The 17,902-nt window shown below is 51.1% G+C and overlaps 1 protein-coding gene across 2 annotated transcripts in view; it reads left to right on the top strand.

Annotated features, from left to right (window-relative positions):
• Nucleotides 1-17,902, top strand: part of DBF4B (DBF4B-CDC7 kinase regulatory subunit) — a 28,323-nt gene that overhangs the window by 8,449 nt on the left and 1,972 nt on the right. For both annotated transcript variants that reach the window (XM_074979007.1, XM_074979005.1), the window contains exons 6-10: nt 4,522-4,558; nt 11,128-11,173; nt 12,593-12,700; nt 16,618-16,744; nt 17,250-17,374. In XM_074979007.1, coding sequence (XP_074835108.1) covers nt 4,522-4,558; nt 11,128-11,173; nt 12,593-12,700; nt 16,618-16,744; nt 17,250-17,374 — 443 coding nt within the window. The remainder of the gene's footprint in view (nt 1-4,521; nt 4,559-11,127; nt 11,174-12,592; nt 12,701-16,617; nt 16,745-17,249; nt 17,375-17,902) is intronic.

The raw sequence follows: 17,902 nt of genomic DNA, 5'->3' as shown, positions 1-17,902 counted from the left end.
ATCTAGTCTGACTTCCTGTGTAAACAGGCCAGGGAACTTCCTCAGTATTTCCTGGAGCAGGAGCTTTTAGAAGAACATCCAGTCTCTCCACTTTAAAACCTGTCAGGTATGGAGACTCCACCATGACACTGGGTAAATTGTTCCAAGGGTTAGTTACTTTCACAGTTAAAACTGTGAGCCTTATTTCTAGTCTGAATTTCTTTAGCTTCAACTTCCAGGTGTTGGAGCATTACTTTCCTCTCTTAGATCAAAGAGCCCGTGATTAAATAGTATTTCTTGAGGTAGATATTTATCTGCTGTGCTCCAGACACCCCTTTGACCTCTTTGAGAGGAATTGTTTCAGCTCCTTGAGCCTTTTGCTACAAGGGAGACTTTCTAATCGTCTTGTGGCTCTTTTTTGAACTCTTTCCAAGTTAACGTCTTCCTTGAACTGCAGAGTCCAGAACTGGACACAATTCCAGCTGCAGTCCCACCAATGTCAAATAGAAGTGAAATAACTTCTCTGCTCCTAATCAAGATTTCCCTGTTTATGCAGCCAAGGGTTAGCCCTTCTGGCCACAATCCACCTGGAGTTTATGGTCTGCAGTTTATCTGCTATGACCCCCACATCTTTAGTCACCAGATCATGCAGAATAATCCCCCACTGTATAAGTAAGACCTACGTTCTTTATTTTTACATGTGGGCATATATGTTTAGCCATATTAAAAACCCACATTGTACGCTTGCATGCGGCTTATTAAATGATCCCAGACCATGCTGTCCTCTTTATTTACCACCCTCTGTTATTGTTATCTGCAAACTTTATCCATGACAACTTACCAATGACCTGATAGAAAACGTAAATACTGCTAAATAATGTAGGGCCAAAAACTGATCCCTGTGGAACCTCCCTAAAGGTGCACCTTCTGGAGAATGGTTCCTCCTGGATGAGGTTTAGTTACACTGAGTCATCTGTTAGCCAGTTTTTGATCTATATAGTGTGGGCTGTGTTCATTTTATATTCTAGTTTAATCAAAGTATCATGCAGTGCACAGTCAGGTGCTGTACAGAAAACTGTAATGTCAACACTGTTACCTCTTTCAGCCACTCTTGTAAGCACAACAAAAAATCAAATTAATTTGATGTTTGTTTTTCTATAAACTTTCTAGGTGACGATTCAAAGTCTTTGATAAAGACTGGGGCGGTAATTTATGAGAACAGGGTACTGTTAGTGATCTAAATATTTAAAATGATCACAATCCAGCAATGGATTTTAATATAGCCAAATGTAAGTAATACCTTTCTGAATCAAGAATTCAGGTTATACGTATAGAACACTGTTTTAGGGAAAGTAGTGACTCGATGACATGGTGTGTGTTAGTATCTCTCTCAACGTGATCTCACTATAAAAGTGTGACAAAGGACAAATACAGAGACGAATATCAGTTACAAGTAGGGAAGCAATGGTTTGTTTTGTTTTTCCATTTAAGAACTGGTTAGATGAACGTTTGTCATGAATGGTCCAGGCTTGCTTAATCCTCTTGTTAGTGTGTAACTTAATTGTCCTTCCAGACCTTCATAATTGCTTGTCTGGCATTGGTAAGACAGCTGTTAGAACACTGCCAAGTTCTGGTGTCCACACATCAAAAAAGGTGTGGACATAATGGAGGAGTTCAAAGGGGACAGAAATGAGCCAGGGCTGGAAAACAAGCCTTGTGATTTGAGGCTTAAACTCAATCTCTTCATTCCACAGAAGGGAGCACCGAGGGGTGACTTGCTCACAGTGAGTGCCTAGGTACCGACAGGTGGACAGGGTCTCAGATTAGGAGAGGGGTTTTACAGCTCTGCTGCTAATGGCGTAACAAGATCCAATGCCTGGAAGATCAAGGTGGGCAAATTCCACCTTGATGTGGCATGCAGTTGGCTAGCACTGGGGGTGACTGAACGTTGGAGGAGGTGGGTAACTTGCCTGCCCTTGGAGTCTCTAATGTGCAATTAGAATCCTTCTACAAAATCTTTTAATCCTGCTGTGGGAGCAATGCTGCAGCCTGTGTTATGGTAATGGTGGCCCTTTCTGGGCTTGGTATCTGTGAATCTCTAAACACCTGTTCATCCCCTTCCTTCATGGTCTATGGTGAGAACAGGAAGTTCTGCACTGCCCTTGGCATTGTCCTCTGCATGTTTAACACCAGCAGATGTGCAGACGCACTGATTATCAAATCTAACCTAAGGTTTCAGGGCTTTGGCAAGTTGCCTGCAGAGGTCAGGAAGGAATCTGTTCCATGGGGTGCAACTGTCCAGAGGTGTTCAGGGCTTTTCACCTGCTTCTGAAGCAGCAGGGATTGGCCATAGCTGGAGGTGACTGGATAGTGCTGTGAGGTGGTGTGTGGAATGATTTTCTTCATTGCCTGGCTGCTCAGATATGCTCAGGGTCTTACTGATCACTAGCTTTGGGGTTGGGAAGGAATTTTCCTCAAGCTCTGACTGGCAGAGATCTTGGGATATTTTCCCCCCACCTTCTTGTGCAATCTGGGTCACACACCAGAGCATCTGGGCAGGTCACATGATCAATTCCCTGCCATTGTAGGGACCACGAGAGTGAAGCACCACTCTTCTCTTCTCTACATGTGGCCTGCAGCTGTTTAGTCTCCTGAGGCCTCACATCTTTAGTCTAATGAATTATTGGGCTCAGTACAGGTATATCCAGGAGGCCAAGTGGTCTGATGTGTGGACAAATTGGATGATTTTCAGATTCTGGCTTTAAATTCCAATGTGCTTGGTATAGTGGAACCAGGATTCTGTGCCCCAGTGGGGGTGTACTTACACTGGTAGAGAAGTCAAAACAAAAACGCAGTCAAGTAGCACTTTAAAGACTAACAAAATAATGTATTAGGTGATGAGCTTTCGTGGGACAGACCCACTTCTTCAGACCATAGCCAGACCAGAACAGACTCAATATTTAAGGCACAGAGAAACTAAACAGTAATCAAAGTAGACAAATCAGAAAAAAATGAGCAAATCAGAGAGCAGAGGAGCCGGGGGGCGGGGGGTCAGGGCGTAAAGAATTAGATTAAGCCAAGTATGCCAAAGAGCCCCTATAATGTCCCAGAAAGTTTGCATCTGGGTTCAAACCATGTGTTAATTAACATTTGCATCCCGGTTCAAACCACATGTTAATGTTAATTAACACGTGGTTTGAACTGGGATGCAAACTTTCTGGGACATTATAAGGGCTCTTTGGCATACTTGGCTTAATCTAATTCTTTACTCCCTGGCCCCTCTGCTCTCTGATTTGCTCACCTTGATCATTTTTTTTTTTCTGATTTGTCTACTTTGATTACTGTTTTGTTTCTCTATGCCTTAAATATTGAGTCTGTTCTGGTCTGGCTATGGTCTGAAGAAGTGGGTCTGTCCCACGAAAGCTCATCACCTAATACGTTGTTTAGTTAGTCTTTAAAGTGCTACTTGACTGCTTTTTTTTGTTTGTTTGTTTGTTTTGATAGTCTAGACTAGCACGGCTCCTTCTCTGTTACTATTCAACATGGTGAGAAGTGTGTGTTCTGTGCAGAAGGAGAAGGCACCTTTAGCTCAGTGTAACTGGGCCTGTACTCGGGCTGTTACTGGTATATCTAGGTTGGTTTAAAGTACACCCATCCTGAAATCTTATAGCAAGCTGAGTACAGGGGCAGCCCAGGTCTAGTGCTAGGCTGGAATGGCTCCATGGCCAGCTGGGCGCTCAACCTACAACGTGCCCAGATAAGAAAATAAGAACGGCGATACTGGGTCAGACCAAAGGTCCATCTAGCCCAGTATCCTGTCTGCCGACAGTAGCCAATGCCTGGTGCCCCAGAGGAGGTGAACCAAAGACAATGATCAAACGATTTGTCTCCTGCCATCCATCTCCCTCCTTCGACAAAAGGCGAGGCACCATACCTTACCCCTTGCTAATAGCCATCTGTGGACCTAACCTTCAAATATTTATCGAGCTCTTTTTTTAAACTCTGTTAGAGTCCTGGCCTTCACAGCGTCCTCTGGTAAGGAGTTCCACAGGTTGACTGTGCACTGTGTGAAGAAAAACTTTATTTTTAGTTTTGAATCTGCTAACCATTAATTTCTTTTGGCGTCCTCTCGTTCGTATATTATGGGAACAAGTAAATAACTTTTCTGTATTCACTTTCTCCACACCGTTCATTCGTGATCTCAACCACTTTACAAGGAAAACTCCAGCATTGTCCCCCAAACTGCAAGGGCGGTAAAGCTGCAATGCAATCAACAGTCAGTTTGCCAGCAGGCTTGTGCCGGAGTCAGGGCAGGTGAGGATGGCCTTGCTTTGGGAAGGCCAGCCATACGTGTGTGGGTCCTGCTGAGTTACACTAACCTTGTCAGACCTGTGAGGGGCCAGTAACTCCAGTGTCACAGCAACTGTGGATTGCCTTAAGGCCATCTCCATCTCCCCCCCAACTGCTGTGTGATCAGTGAAGTACCAGACTTGTCTAAAGGTCTCCTCATCCTAAATGCTGTCTCTTTTTTTCTCTGTCTAGGTGAAGTCTCTCTCAATGGGGCCAGGAGTCCTTAAAGGTCAGTGCAGAAGATGGTGCTGGGTCAGTTGTGTGACTTCAGGAAAACATCCTACACTGACATTTTGCAAAAACAATTTTGTTCAAAATTTCTGTTCCATCAAAGCCATTTACTACTCAAGCTCAGACAGAAAATCTTTGCCGGCTGTCTTCGGAGTGCTTTAAAGCCTGTGCAGCATTTTGAAAGCATAGCTAAACCATTTCTTGTGTGACTGGCTTCATGCTCTTGGTATCCAGTGGGATCACATTAATCATTTGTCTGCTTGTCTTGTCTCCTCTGTGCCTTGAGAAGCTTTACAGCAGGGCTTCTGGGATTGAGTCAGGGTAAGAACTGTGCTACTGGGGCTTCATTTTCTGACTCTGCTCTTGCTCTAAGACGAAGTCTCAAATAACACGTTCTCCTCAGGGGAGCACGTGTTCTCTACATCTCTCACTGCTGTTCAGCAGGAGGCTGTAATGTGCCACTGTGCTGCCACAGGAGGACTGACCCTGCCTTAAAAATCCACGCCCCAACTCCACTGCATGTTGTCATGTACTTGACTCACTTCTGCACAGTTGGGACCTGCAGTACATGGCACCTCAGGGGTGTGGCTGCACTTCAGCAGCACAGTGCTACTCTTGGGCTGGCCTGGAAGCCGTGCAGCCTAGGCCAAACCTCCCCCTGATGGACAGGGGCTGTTGGGAGAACTGTTGCTGCCTGCAAAGCATTCAGGCTGGAGGCAAGTCTGTCTCCTAAACCTTGAAGGCAGCTTTTTTTCTTTTTAAGGTGAACTCCAAAGCTGGGGCACCTGGCCTTGTGCCTCCCTGGCTCCCGTACAGGGGGATGGAGATTGCTGGAGTTTCCTTGGACCCCTTGCTGCCAGCTGGCACCAGCCTTCGGTCTGGCTGGGAAGGACCTCCAGTGCCTGAGCGCTAGTGTGAAGATTGCAGCATACAGTGGCAAGGGTGTCGGCGGGGGGATGTACTTATGCTGTGGGGGTTTAGTTTTGTGACTGATCAAAGCCCTTTGGCCAGGCGGCTCACATGGGTGCCAAATGGCATTCTGCTCCCAATCTCCTTTTAGGCCCTCACATAGGGTTGAGTTGGGAAAGTCCTGCACACCCAGCACCTACCTGGGAACAATCTCGGCCTCATGCTTTCCCAGCTACCTCTCTTCAGTGACTTACCATCCTCAGACCTACTCGGAGGTCCCTGGGTCACTCCAGCCGAGGCAGGGGTGGTCAGACCTGGTATCCTGGATCTCTCCAGGCTGGGGAGGGCAGTGCACCTCTCAAGACTGGGCCCATCTCAAGCAAGGAGGGTGCAACTCCCAGTTCCCTAGACTAGGATTCTTTGCACTTCTTTGCACTCTGACCCCCTGTTACTTGCAATACCAGAAGGGGAAGTGAAGCCTGAGCCCACATGAGCCCTGCTGTGGGTAAGGGGCCAAAGCCTGAACTCCATTGCCCTGGGCTGGAGGGGAGGTGCAAAGGTGAAACCCAAGGGCCTGCAACCCCAATGGGGAGCATGCTTGTGAGCCCTGCCCCCCAGGGCTGAAGCCCTCAAGCTTTGGCATCAGCCCAGGGCAGTTGGGCTCACGATAAAATCCTCCACCTGGGAATAATTGACCTGATGTCTCAGGAGAGGGTGGCTGTGTCCTGAAGCCTGCTGTGGCCAAGTTCGCTACCACTCCGCCAGTGCATGCTGGTACTTGCTGCCCACTTGCCATGGTGGGTGGCCTGACAACAGCAGCGCTTTGGCTCTGAGCCTGACCACAAGGTGGGCCCCTTATTAACAGAACTAAACACCTCGTTGCTCACTCTTCTCCAGCAGCTTTTAACATTTCACATCTCTCAGCTGCCTTTTAAATCTCTAGGCTTAACTGTCCCCACCACGGCTCTGTCCTTTCGAAGGCAAAACATACAGAGACACCAACTACCTCACACATTACAGGGACTGCTTCCCTTCCTTTGATGCTGTGATGGAGTGGGGGATACCTGTGTGTGTGTGTGTGTATGTGTGTGGCTCACAGAGGGTGTGGGGCTCCTGCTGAGGGTAACCTTGATGACCAGGTAACACCTTTGTACTGCAGACAAAGGAGGAGGTGGAGCCTGAGGGGTTTGAATTGGAACTGGGAGTTGGGAAGCAGTTAGTCTGGGCTGAGGGAGAGAAAGACAAAGGAGGGGGCAAGGCCCCAGCTCTGGGGGCCCCTCGGGGCCGCCTCCTCCCCAACATGGATTGGACTGGCTGTCTCTGCCTGCTGTACTGACTCCTCTGTACGATGCTGTGTCCTGTCGGCTAATAAACCCGCTGTTCTCCTGCTAAGTGAGAGACTCTCCTGCCTGCGGATGGGGTGCAGAGCTTGGGGGACCCCAGAACCCCATCACACTGGTGTCAGGAGTGGGATGTTCTGCACCCTGAGGATGGAGCAGCCAGCAGTAAGTGACCGGGGCCCCGGAAGAAGTGGGGCCTGCGAGACCCAGGTGTGCTGAAGGGCAGTGAGGTGCAGTTCCCCAAGGCGGAGGGGCCTGCGGCTGAACCCAAGCAACTGCAGTCGTGGTCCTCAAGAGGGGGTGTCACACCCGAGGAGGGGTTACTCCTGGGAGTCCATTGGAGTCGGCCCCAGAAGGTGGAGGGGCCGAGGGCCCAACCCCCAGGAACAAGTGACCCCTGAGGAGGCTGACGCTGAATGAGTCCTTCCCAAGACAGGGTGCTCATGGTCCTTGAGAGCGGGTGTCACACTGAAGAAGGGGTTCCTCTGAGAGTCTGTTGGAGTCGGTCCCAGAGGGCGGAGGGGCCTACGGCCTAACCCTGGGCAGCTTGTGACCCGCAAGGAGCCTGGCACACTGAAGGATTCTTCCAGGAATCGTGGGGTGCAGAGGGCATCAGCCTGAGAGCCTGCAACCACGCTGAGCAACTCCGCTGTGAAGTGGCAGCACCTGGAAACCGAATCGAGATTAAAGGAGCTGGACAAGGCAGCGTGGATGTGCAGTGGCAGAGCTGAGGGTTAAGGAAAATCCTGCAGAGGTGAGCCCGGATCAGGGCAGGGAACCCTGGGCTGCCTGGAGCTCTGAACCGAGTGGCCTGCCAAAGCTCAAGGAGGGAAGGAGCGATTCCAACCCATCGTCTACTAGTGGCCAAGACAGACCTGCGAAGAGTTTTCCAGGCCTGGGCCGAGGAAGGTGCCTGTGTGTCTGTGCAGGAAAGCAGCTTGTCCACTGGGAATGGCAAGTTGTCTGTGAGAGAAGCTGCTTCACCTTCTATGTGTGTGTGGAGACCAGCCGGGGGGCTGGGACAAAGGAGAGAGTGTCTCCCATTGTCTGTCTGTGTTGAACAGCAGCAGCAGCCTGGGGAGAGAGCAGAGCCTGCATTTGGAAAAGGTGCCAACGAGGAAACTAGCCTATTGTCTGAGGAAGATTCACCAGCCTGGGGTGGCTGGAGAAGGAACCACCAGGAAAGAGCATTCCAGGTGTGTCTCTGAATCCAGCCATGGGGGCTGGAGCAGAGGGAATGGCTCTGGGATGGGCAGTGGTGTCCCTGCTAAGGACACTGGTCCTTGGTGCAAGAAAAGTGCTTCTGCTTCTGGGGAAGTGAATCCTTTGCCTGAGCCTGTGGGGGCTCGAGATGGAGCCAAGAGCGCAGAGCTGGATCTGAGGGCAGCTGAAGCCCAGATGGGAAGTGGGCCTGCCTCTGTGTCTCTCAGGGGGGATGATGCTTTAACTTGGTCTAATCCAGTTAGGATCATCAGGGAATCCCAGAGACCAGACGATTCTGGTACTTGTTCTTTGCCTGATGCTGAGGTGTTACTGGGAGGGGTGAGAGGACTCTGTCCTACCAGAGTCATCCTCTCGCCAGGACACAAGAACAGATGGGCAATGGAGTTGTGCTGACTGATGAAGATAAAGGAGCTGGTAGCAGAAGGGAGGAAAGGGATCCTAACCTTCTGTCCGGTGGTACTGGCTGTCTGCCTGGAGGGGGATTACATGGGAATCTGCCTGATGGGCCAGAAGTGATCCTGGGTGTAGGTGAAACACAGGAGCTGGTTGTGGCTCAAGGGAGCAGTGCCCCTGTGGAGCCAGACAGGGGTGAGTTGTTGTTTGGGGGAGCTCTCGAGGAAGAGAATTTCCCTGAAACTTTTCCTGACCCGTCTGTGGGGACTGCAGAAAATGGGAGTGAGGTGAAGGAGAGTGAACAGGAAAGGTGCTTGCCTGTAAGCACCAGAGCCAGCCCTTTGCCTGGGGAGAAGTTTGTTTCAGCTCCTGACGGCCAGGACCTGCCTGAGTGTGAAACCACTGGCTGTGCTCTGCAAGGGTCCAAAGCAGGCAGGGTAAAAGTTTCTCAGGAATTGGAAGTTGATGCAAGTAAAGTGAAAACTATCAGGTAGTGTGAGCAGCCCTGTGAGAACCAAGTAAAACAGCTGCACAGTCAGTCTCTGTAGGATGCAGGAGAGGGCCAGCAATTCCCCATCTCCAGATGGTGGAAACACTCATATTCTCATACTGGATTTGACTTCTGATTCCATGGGGAGGCAGTAGTTGGAGGTGGAAGGACAAAGGAGCTTTGGGCCTGGTGGGCCAGTAAGGGATAAACAGGGATTCCTTCATGTGGATTCTGCGTCTGGGACTCACAAAACAACTCTCAGAAAGCAGTTTGGTTTGCAGATTTCCAGACTGGCTGGAAGGGGGCCGTCTCCCTGAGATCATCAATGGCCCAGCTCTTGTTAGAAGGGAGGGCACAGCCAGAGAGATCAAATTTCCACCCCAGGGGGCAAGGGAGAAGATTAGAACTTGATGGTGCTAAGAAAGGCCTCAGCCATTTATCCCCAAAATACCAGATTCTCAAGGATGTTGCACAAAGGTTGTGGTCTACCAAAGAGCAACGTAAATGTACAGTTGCAATGGGTTTGTTCTGTTACTCACGCTGACTGCTGTAACCAAGGGGTGCTGCTACCAAAAGCTGTACAATTGTACCATGTACTGAATGTTTGAAAAGAGCCATGTGACATGATGACATTGATGTAGAAGCATGAATTGTATGTTGAAGGAGTCTGTAACTCTGAAATGTCACCATTGTTCCCTGTAACTAGTCTTGCAACCTCTGACATGAGAAGGAACATTCCAAACCTATTGTGTGGCATGGAAGGGGAAACTGAGGCACACAACCATTGTGGTGGTCTGGCTAAATGCCAAGGGTGGAAGCATTTGTACCTTCCGTTACTGGACTGTAACTGAATTCCAGACATTGGCTGGAGCAGCTGTATGGACTGGTGGTCAGATGGGGCAGGACCCAGACCACAAAAGACCTGTTTGATCTGTTGGTGCTGCAGCATCTGTATGGGCTCTGCCCGCCCGACTTGAGAACGTGGCTGACGGACCGGGGCCGAAGCAGGGAGACCAACCAACCCAAGGGAACTAAAGGGACTTGCCCGGCTGCATCACATGAAAAGGGCCAATACCAAGCTCCTGACTTGGAGCCTCCCCCAGCAGGACTATGACGTGGAGGTGGTGCACATCGAGGGGAGAACAGAGGGTACAGCCGATGCCCTGTCACAAGGGGAGAGCCCCGAACTTCCCCAGGTCACCAGTTGAGTGACCCCGCTCAGTTCGGTCTGGAAGGGGGGAGAGATGTGATGGAGTGGGGGATACCTGTGTGTGTGTGTGTGTGTGTGTGTGTGGCTCACAGAGGGTGTGGGGCTCCTGCTGAGGGTAACCTTGATGACCAGGTAACACCTTTGTACTGCAGACAAAGGAGGAGGTGGAGCCTGAGGGGTTTGAATTGGAACTGGGAGTTGGGAGCAGTTAGTCTGGGCTGAGGGAGAGAAAGACAAAGGAGGGGGCAAGGCCCCAGCTCTGGGGGCCCCTCGGGGCCTCCTCTCCCCAACATGGATTGGACTGGCTGTCTCTGCCTGCTGTACTGACTCCTCTGTACGATGCTGTGTCCTGTCGGCTAATAAACCCGCTGTTCTCCTGCTAAGTGAGAGACTCTCCTGCCTGCGGATGGGGTGCAGAGCTTGGGGGACCCCAGAACCCCATCACAGATGCTCATAACGATCTCAGGCAGGACACTTAACATATGCCCTCCCCACATCTCCTTCCTTCAGTTCTATGTACTTGATTTGTCAGTTTTTATAGCAGTTTTTTGGTCTTTTGTACTTATAAATGCCAGTCTGTTTTGATCTGAAGAAGTGGGTCTGTCCCACAAAAGCTCGTCACTGAATAAATCAGTTTTAGTCTTTAAAGTGCCACACTTCTGCTGTTCTGTTTTATACAGTCTACTGTGACAGTTGTCCATTGAGCTGTTAGTTTCCTTCTCATTGGGCTGCAGAGTCCGCTGATGGAGCTCAGTGGACAGTTGATGCTGCTCAGTGCTATTGTTTCAGACTGCTGGCAGACTCTGGCAAACAGGTCTTGACTCTTGTTTCGGGACTTCATAGCATCCAGACATGCTATAAATACTGGAGGGAGGCAGAGGAAAAAAGTAGATTTCAGAGCCCAGTTCTAGGTAACCCAGGATTGAAAGATGGGGCTGGGATGTGCACAGGACAGGGGAGACTATGCCAGGAAGCTGCTAACTGTGAAATTCTCCTTCTAGTGAGAAAACTGAAGCCCCCATTTCTGAAGATTGAGGACGAGAGCAGGTAAATGTGTCAGTTCACTCTGATGCTCCTTATCTTTGTGGCCAAACATTGCACTCCTGGCCGAAGGACTGCAAGGAGTCCCTTAGAGCAGTGCTCCCTCCCTTTGATCTGTTATCTGAATGCTGTGAATGTGGGGCTTGGAGCAGGGCTGCTGCTGTGAGCAGGAGAAAGTAAGTGGGGTCCCTAAATGTAGCCCAGGCTGCCCTGTGTGATTGAAGTGTAAAGGCCACAGGTGAGCTCTGTATTCCTGCCAGCAAGTTAAAGTAGTATGCCCTGATGAATGGGCTGCAAGGTGGCTAGAAAGCTGGCTAGGTCTTGGGGCTCCACAGGGTATGATCAGTGGCTTGATGTCCATTTGGAAGCCAGTGATAAGCAGAAGGCCACAGGGAGCAGCATATTGGGCCACATTGGTGGGAGCACTGCCAGCAGATCAAGGGGCATAATCATCCCCCTGGATGTGCCACTGGTGACTCCACATCTGGAGTACTGTGTCCAGTTTGGGATCCACACCCTTTCCGTAGTGGATGCAAATTGGCAAGTCCAGCAGAGGGCAATGAAAACTATTTGGTGGCTGGAGCGCATGACTTCTGAGCACAGGTTGAGGGAACAGGCCTTATTTAGTCTGCAGGTGCAAAGGATGTGTGGTGGGGGGTGGGATTTAATAGCAGCCTTCATCTCCTGCGGGGTTCTAGAGTGTGGGGCCAGGCTGTTCAGTTGGTGACTCAGTGGTCTCAAGTTGCAGTGAGGGAGGTCTAGGTTGGATATTGGGGAAAGCTGTTTCACCAGGAGGGTGACGAAACACTAGGGTGGGTTTTTCAGGGAAGTGGTGGGTGGTCAACAGCTGCATTCAAATCCCCCTCCCCCACCTGGTCTCATAATTGCCGCTGGTGCACATCCGCTGCGTGGGACGCAGGATGCTGACTGTCCCCGAACAGGCGTGAAATCCTTCTTTCGTGAGGGAGAACTTAGGTGAGTCCAGTACTGCCCCTTGCAGCCCTGGCATCCTCCATGGCTGCGGAGACTGGATTTTGTCAGGAGTAAGGAAGTGAAGGGACCTGGTGAAATGGGGGGCAGAGGCTGGACCTGGCCCAGGGAGTCTCCAGAACTGAATCCTCGGCCTTCTTCTCAGTCCAAGCAGAGAACTGGTGACCTGTGGGCTCTAGGAAGCTGCCTGCCCCAACAGTCTCCCAAGGCAGAGTCTTGGGGCCAAGTCAAGGCCTGGTATAAACACTGAATCCTGAGCTCACCCAGGTCTCCCTTCACCTCAGTCTAGGCAGGGGAGCAGGCAGTGGAAGCCCCAAGCAGAGGAGACACATCTATAGCCCTGTGCTTGGACAAAGGCTTGGGGAGGGGGCAGAGTTGGAGGACCAGGTAAGTGAGACCCAGGACATGTCTAATGAATGACTCTGGCTCTTACAGGAAATTCCGGCCCTTCCATCACCAATTCAAGAGTTTCCCTGACTTGAACTTCCTGGCACCAAATAGATCCAGCCCGTTTGAGCCTCTAAAAAGCTCCGACAGACATAGGTAGGTGGTGCAAGCTGCCAGGGAGCCTGGTGGCTACAGCCTCTCTGCTGCCTGGGAGCTATTGGCATCCCAGGCTCCCTGTGGCCACCAGAGACGACCAGCTCCTTTGCACAGAGGCAAAGATTCTTCTGAGCTGCTTTTTCACCTGATCAGGTTAACCTTGTCCAGGTGAAAACTGCCAGCTGGCAGGGGAGGGGAAGAGCCCAGGCTGGAGGTGGCCTCAGAGCCCCCAGCCCTTGCTGTGCCAATGGCGAATGCCTGAGCCCGTTTCAGGAAGACCCTCTCAGGCAGGGTCTGTATCACTCAGCTGCAGCCCTCCTGAGAACTCGGGGGCTCACTGCTCCACTCCACCAGCTTTCTGGACTGCCCTTGGTCCTCGTCTCTTCCCCTGCTTTTCCCTCTGTCTAATCTGATCCACAGCCCATTCAGGTACTTGCTGCACGGACAACACGCAGGCTTTCCTCTCTCTGCTCTAGGCAGTCTCCTGTGGGCCTCTCCTCGTGACTGTCTAGCCATCCGCTTGGTCTCAGTGTGACCCATATGGACTCCTGATCCTGGCCCTACAATCCTTCCTGCTACCTCTTCTCTGCACCACACCATGGGGCCAGACAATGGTGGGACCTGCTGGCTTATTGGTCATGTGTTCAGGAAAGGCAAATTCAGGGCAGAGCAGGCGCAGGGAACAGCTGTTGGGCTGATGATGTGGGGGATTGGTTTGCTTAGCCTAGTGAGGAGGCTCCAGTGGGCACGACTGGTCTGTGATTGCAGCTGGGGGTGAAGATGGGCTGTGGCTGAAGGATAATGTAAGCACAAGGAGAAATGGGGACAAACTGGCCATGAACACACATTCAGGCTTCTAACTACCAGCAGAGGAGTGAGGTTCTGGAACAGCCTCCTTCCCACCCACGTACCTGTCCCTGGGCTGCTGGGGTGAACAACATGGTTACTTTTAAGAGAGCTGGACCCATCTGGGTGCAGTTGTCTGAGGCAGCAGCCCCAGGCGCTTCCAGTGTGTGTTCCTATAAACCTGTGTGTGGGACCCGAATGGTCACCTGCAGGAGTCCATGTCACCCCAGTGAGGGCTTTGCACTACCTGCCCTGGAACCTCTTGCTGCTTTGCTTGTGTAGCTCCCAAGCTGGGCTGCTCACAGTCACTGCATGTGCGAAGGCCAGGGTACTGAATCAGCGCTGAGTCCAGCAGCCCCAGGGGGCTTGCACCAGCCCGGATTAGTCCCTTCAGGGTGACCCCAACGTGCTCCCAGCATCCAGTCCTCCCCTGCGCTGCTCAGAGGTGTAATGTGGTCACTGTTCAAGACATAGACACAACACAGCTTATTAACTGAACTGGGGGTGAATTCACCCTTCCTTTTAAATATGGCTCTGAGTTGGTGGTGAAAATAAAGTGTTGGTGATCTCACTTGATCCTGTGTATCCTTCCCTAATATGTGCAAGGAATGAAGGTAGTGACAAGTTAAACACCATGAAATGTGCTTCTAAAAGCCTGAAATGTAACCTGCCAAGATACAGGCTTTCAGTGTTTCTCACTCATGCTCCTTCCACAATAGTACGCAGTGCTGGCTTCCCTGGTTGGCTTAGGTGAAAAATTCTGTGCAGATTTCTCACCTATATTCAGTTCCAGCAACTTTACTTCCCCTGCCCCTGCTTGGTTGAACAACTCTAGTCTCCTCCATCTTGCGATGGATGCCGAAGATGGCTTCAGCCCTTGCTTATAACTTCCAAAGGTCAGGGATCTTGTTTCCAGTCGTGGGATGATTGCGTGCTGTTCTTCCTGTCCTGTGCGAGTTCTATATGGAAAGCAGCTTCTGCTGCTGATGCCCTTGTGTGTAAAATACATAGGAGGCAGGAAGCTGAGATGTCCCCTCCTGTGTGGGCAGACTGTAAAGCCAGGAAGGGTGAGTAGCTGTCATTCCTCATCTGATGTTAACACTGCCAGTTCTCAGTGATCTAAATCACCAGTGTCCTTAGCTGTCAGAAAAGGCCTCATTCAATGCCCTTGTATTACACTACTGCCATGCACCATCTGCTGCTTCAGCTGCTTATCTCTGGAGGTTCAGCTCCTGTCTTTCGCAGCCCAGCAAACTTTTGTATGGGATTCTCCTGGAAAGTGAAAGGTAGGCCAAATGTCTGTCTCTTGCTGGGTGTGGACACCAATCTGCACACAAACATGGAACTCGCACCTTTTTTTTTTGGTGCAGACCTGCAGCACCTCCCTGACACACCCCTGGCTTCACAAACTTTCTGATGATGATCCTTGAGTCAATACTTGTTGCATGCAGACATCACAGAAGAATATTAATTGCCACAAGTTATTGGTACCTCACAAAGTCTGTTGTGTAGAGACCATTACAATTGCATGCAGGACATGAATACAGGCCGCTTTCGGTCAGTCAGGAATTCTGGAGCATAAGGGTGCATGACTGGAGCTGTGATGTTGGGTCGGAGCAAAGATCCGTTTAGCTCAGTGTCCTGTCTTCTGACAGCGGCCACTGCCAGATGCCCCAGAAGGAGTGAACAGAACAGGTGATCCCTCTCCTGTCATGCATGCCAGCCATGCATGCCAGCCTCTGACAAACAGGCTCGGCACACCATTCCTACCCATCCTGGCTAATAGCCATTGATGGACCAACCTCCATGAGTTTATCTAGTTCTTTTTTGAACCCTGTTAGTGTCCTGATCTTCACAATGTCCTCTGGCAAGAAATTCCACAGGTTGACTGTGCATTTGTGTGAAGAAACACTTCCCTTGGTTTGTTATGAACCTGCTGCCTATTTGTTTCATTTGGTGATCCCTTGTTCTTGTGTTGAGGTGAAAATAACACTACCTTCATCCCATCAGACGTGGTTTTATAGCCCTCATTCACATTCCCCCTTGGCTGTCTTTTTTCCCAAGCTGAAAAGTCTATCCTATTAACTTTTTCTCATACTGAAACTGTTCCCTATCCCTAATCATTTTTGTTGCCTTTTCCTGAACGTTTTCCAGCTCTAGTAGATCTTTTTTGAGGTGGGATGACCAGATCCTCTCACGGTATTCATGTGTGTAGTAACAGAGTAAGCTGTGCTAGTCTATACGCTATCAAAACAAAAAGCAGTCAAGTAGCACTTTAGAGACTAGCAAAGTAGTTTATTAGGTGAGCTTTTGTGGGACAGACCCACTTCTTCAGACCATAGCCAGACCAGAACAGACTCAATATTTAAGACACAGAGAACCAAAAACAGTAAGCAAGGAGGACAAATCAGAAAAAGATAATCAAGGTGAGCAAATCAGAGAGTGGAGGGGGGCGGGAAGATCAAGAATTAGATTGAGTTAAGTATGCAGACGAGCCCCTATAGTGACTCAAAGTTCACATCCCGATTTAAACCATGTGTTAATGTTCCAAATTTGAATATAAATATCAATTTGTCCGTTTCCCTTTCTACAAAGGACTAATAATTTCTTTTCAGTAACACACATACCTTGAGGTCATTGACAGAATGGTCCATTCCATTAAAATGTTGACTAACTGGTCAACCAGTTGTAGGGGCACCAGTGCATTTAGCAAAGCTGCCCTCTCCTGGAAGACCGTCCTGGTTACAGCAGTCTTGTGGCCCACTGAGACAGAGGGCCACTCATGCAGCCCCCTTGCTAGTCTGGGTTGTCCATCACTGCTGTAGACCTCCAACAGCTACCTCACAAGCTGCCCTCAGACCCTCATCTTTTTGCTGCAGTTCCTGCACAGGCCTTGACAAGGACCAGGCTGCTGGCATGCAGAGGTCCTGGCCTGTCACACTGAGCAGCCTTCTAACTGCTGCCTTGTACTTAGACTGGCAGCCTCTGGGGGAAGAGGCCACCTAGTATGTATGGCACCTAGGAAGTGGCTGTGCTAGACATAGGAGTAATCCTGGTCTGTGTCCTTGCAGAGCTCCCGAGGGCTGTCTGACACACAGCGAGCGAGAGGAGAGCCCCCAGTCCCACCCAGCTGTGGTCCCCAAGAGGAGGAAGGGCTACTGTGAGTGCTGCCAGGAGAGCTTCGGTGAGCTGCAGATGGTAAGCAGGCCAGGCTCCCACTCAATGCAGGCAGAGCCTCTGCCAGAGTCTCCACTGCAGGCTGGCCTAGCAGGGAAGCAGCAGGTCCTTCAGGTCTGGCCTCGGCTCAAGGGCGCTCAGTGGAACAGCACTAGGCTATCAGGACTGCACCCTCGCAGCTCCCGTCCTAGGCCGGGGGAGCCTAGCAAGCTGTGGATGCCACTACTCTGGCCCCATATCTGTCCTGTCTTGGCCCCGGGATGTTCCAGGAACCACAGCCCAGTGCAGCTTGGTGGGCAGCACTGGGTGGAACAGCGTTCCCTTTGTACCCAGATCTGTGTCCCCCATGATCCCCACAGGCTGTCCCTGAGAGCCTCTAGCCTCTGCCAGTAGCTGCCATCTGGAGCAAGCTGCTCCTTGGAACCCTGCCCAGCACGGTACCCTAGCCCAGGTGCACCCTACTCCCACGTGCCGCCTGCTGCTGCTGAAGTTGCTAGCCTGGGTCCCTCACTGCTCTATGTTCCAGCACCTCCAGAGCCCCCGGCACAGGCAGTTTGCGCTGGATGCCTCTCAGTATGCGGCTGTGGATCAAGTCATCTCCCAGCTCACCAACGACTTTGCAGAGCTCTCATCCTGGTCCTCAACCCCCAGGTAACACGCATGGGGCTTGCTGCCCTGCCGCCTGGGGTCTGGCTTTCAGCCTGCTGCACGGGATAGAGTCCACAGCTGGTCAGCAGCTCAGCATCTGGTGGAGGGGCCGTACTTCCCTGGCAGAGGAGGGACAGGGAGTGCAGTTCCCCTCCATGCCTCAGGCTCCTTCCCTGCTGCAGCCTTGGACACAGGAGCCCCTCAGGGCTGTCCTCTTGGTTCCCGGGGAGACTTCCTGGGCCCTTGTGCCTCTTTGATACAGGACTCCTCCTGCTTCTGCCTGTGCTGTGGACCTCAGGAGGGCTGGGGCTGGTTCTCACTGCCCAGCTCAGCCAGCTTGTAACCCTGGTGAACCTCCCTCCTGGGCTGGAGCTGTGCACAGCTGCACTTCCAGCTAGTGCCTAACTCCTCCACCTTCCCCAGCCCCTCTTTGCTGCCCCGTAACCTACCCTGCCTCACCTTTCCACATCCCAGACTGGGCCAGCTCCCAGCAGGGTGCTGCACATCCCTGGCTCCCACCTCAAAGCAGAC

Source organism: Carettochelys insculpta, chromosome 28, assembly GCF_033958435.1.
Source record: "Carettochelys insculpta isolate YL-2023 chromosome 28, ASM3395843v1, whole genome shotgun sequence".
Classification (NCBI taxonomy): domain Eukaryota; kingdom Metazoa; phylum Chordata; order Testudines; family Carettochelyidae; genus Carettochelys; species Carettochelys insculpta.
Note: the sequence above shows the minus strand (reverse complement) of the source record. Positions and strands in the feature narration are given on the sequence as shown.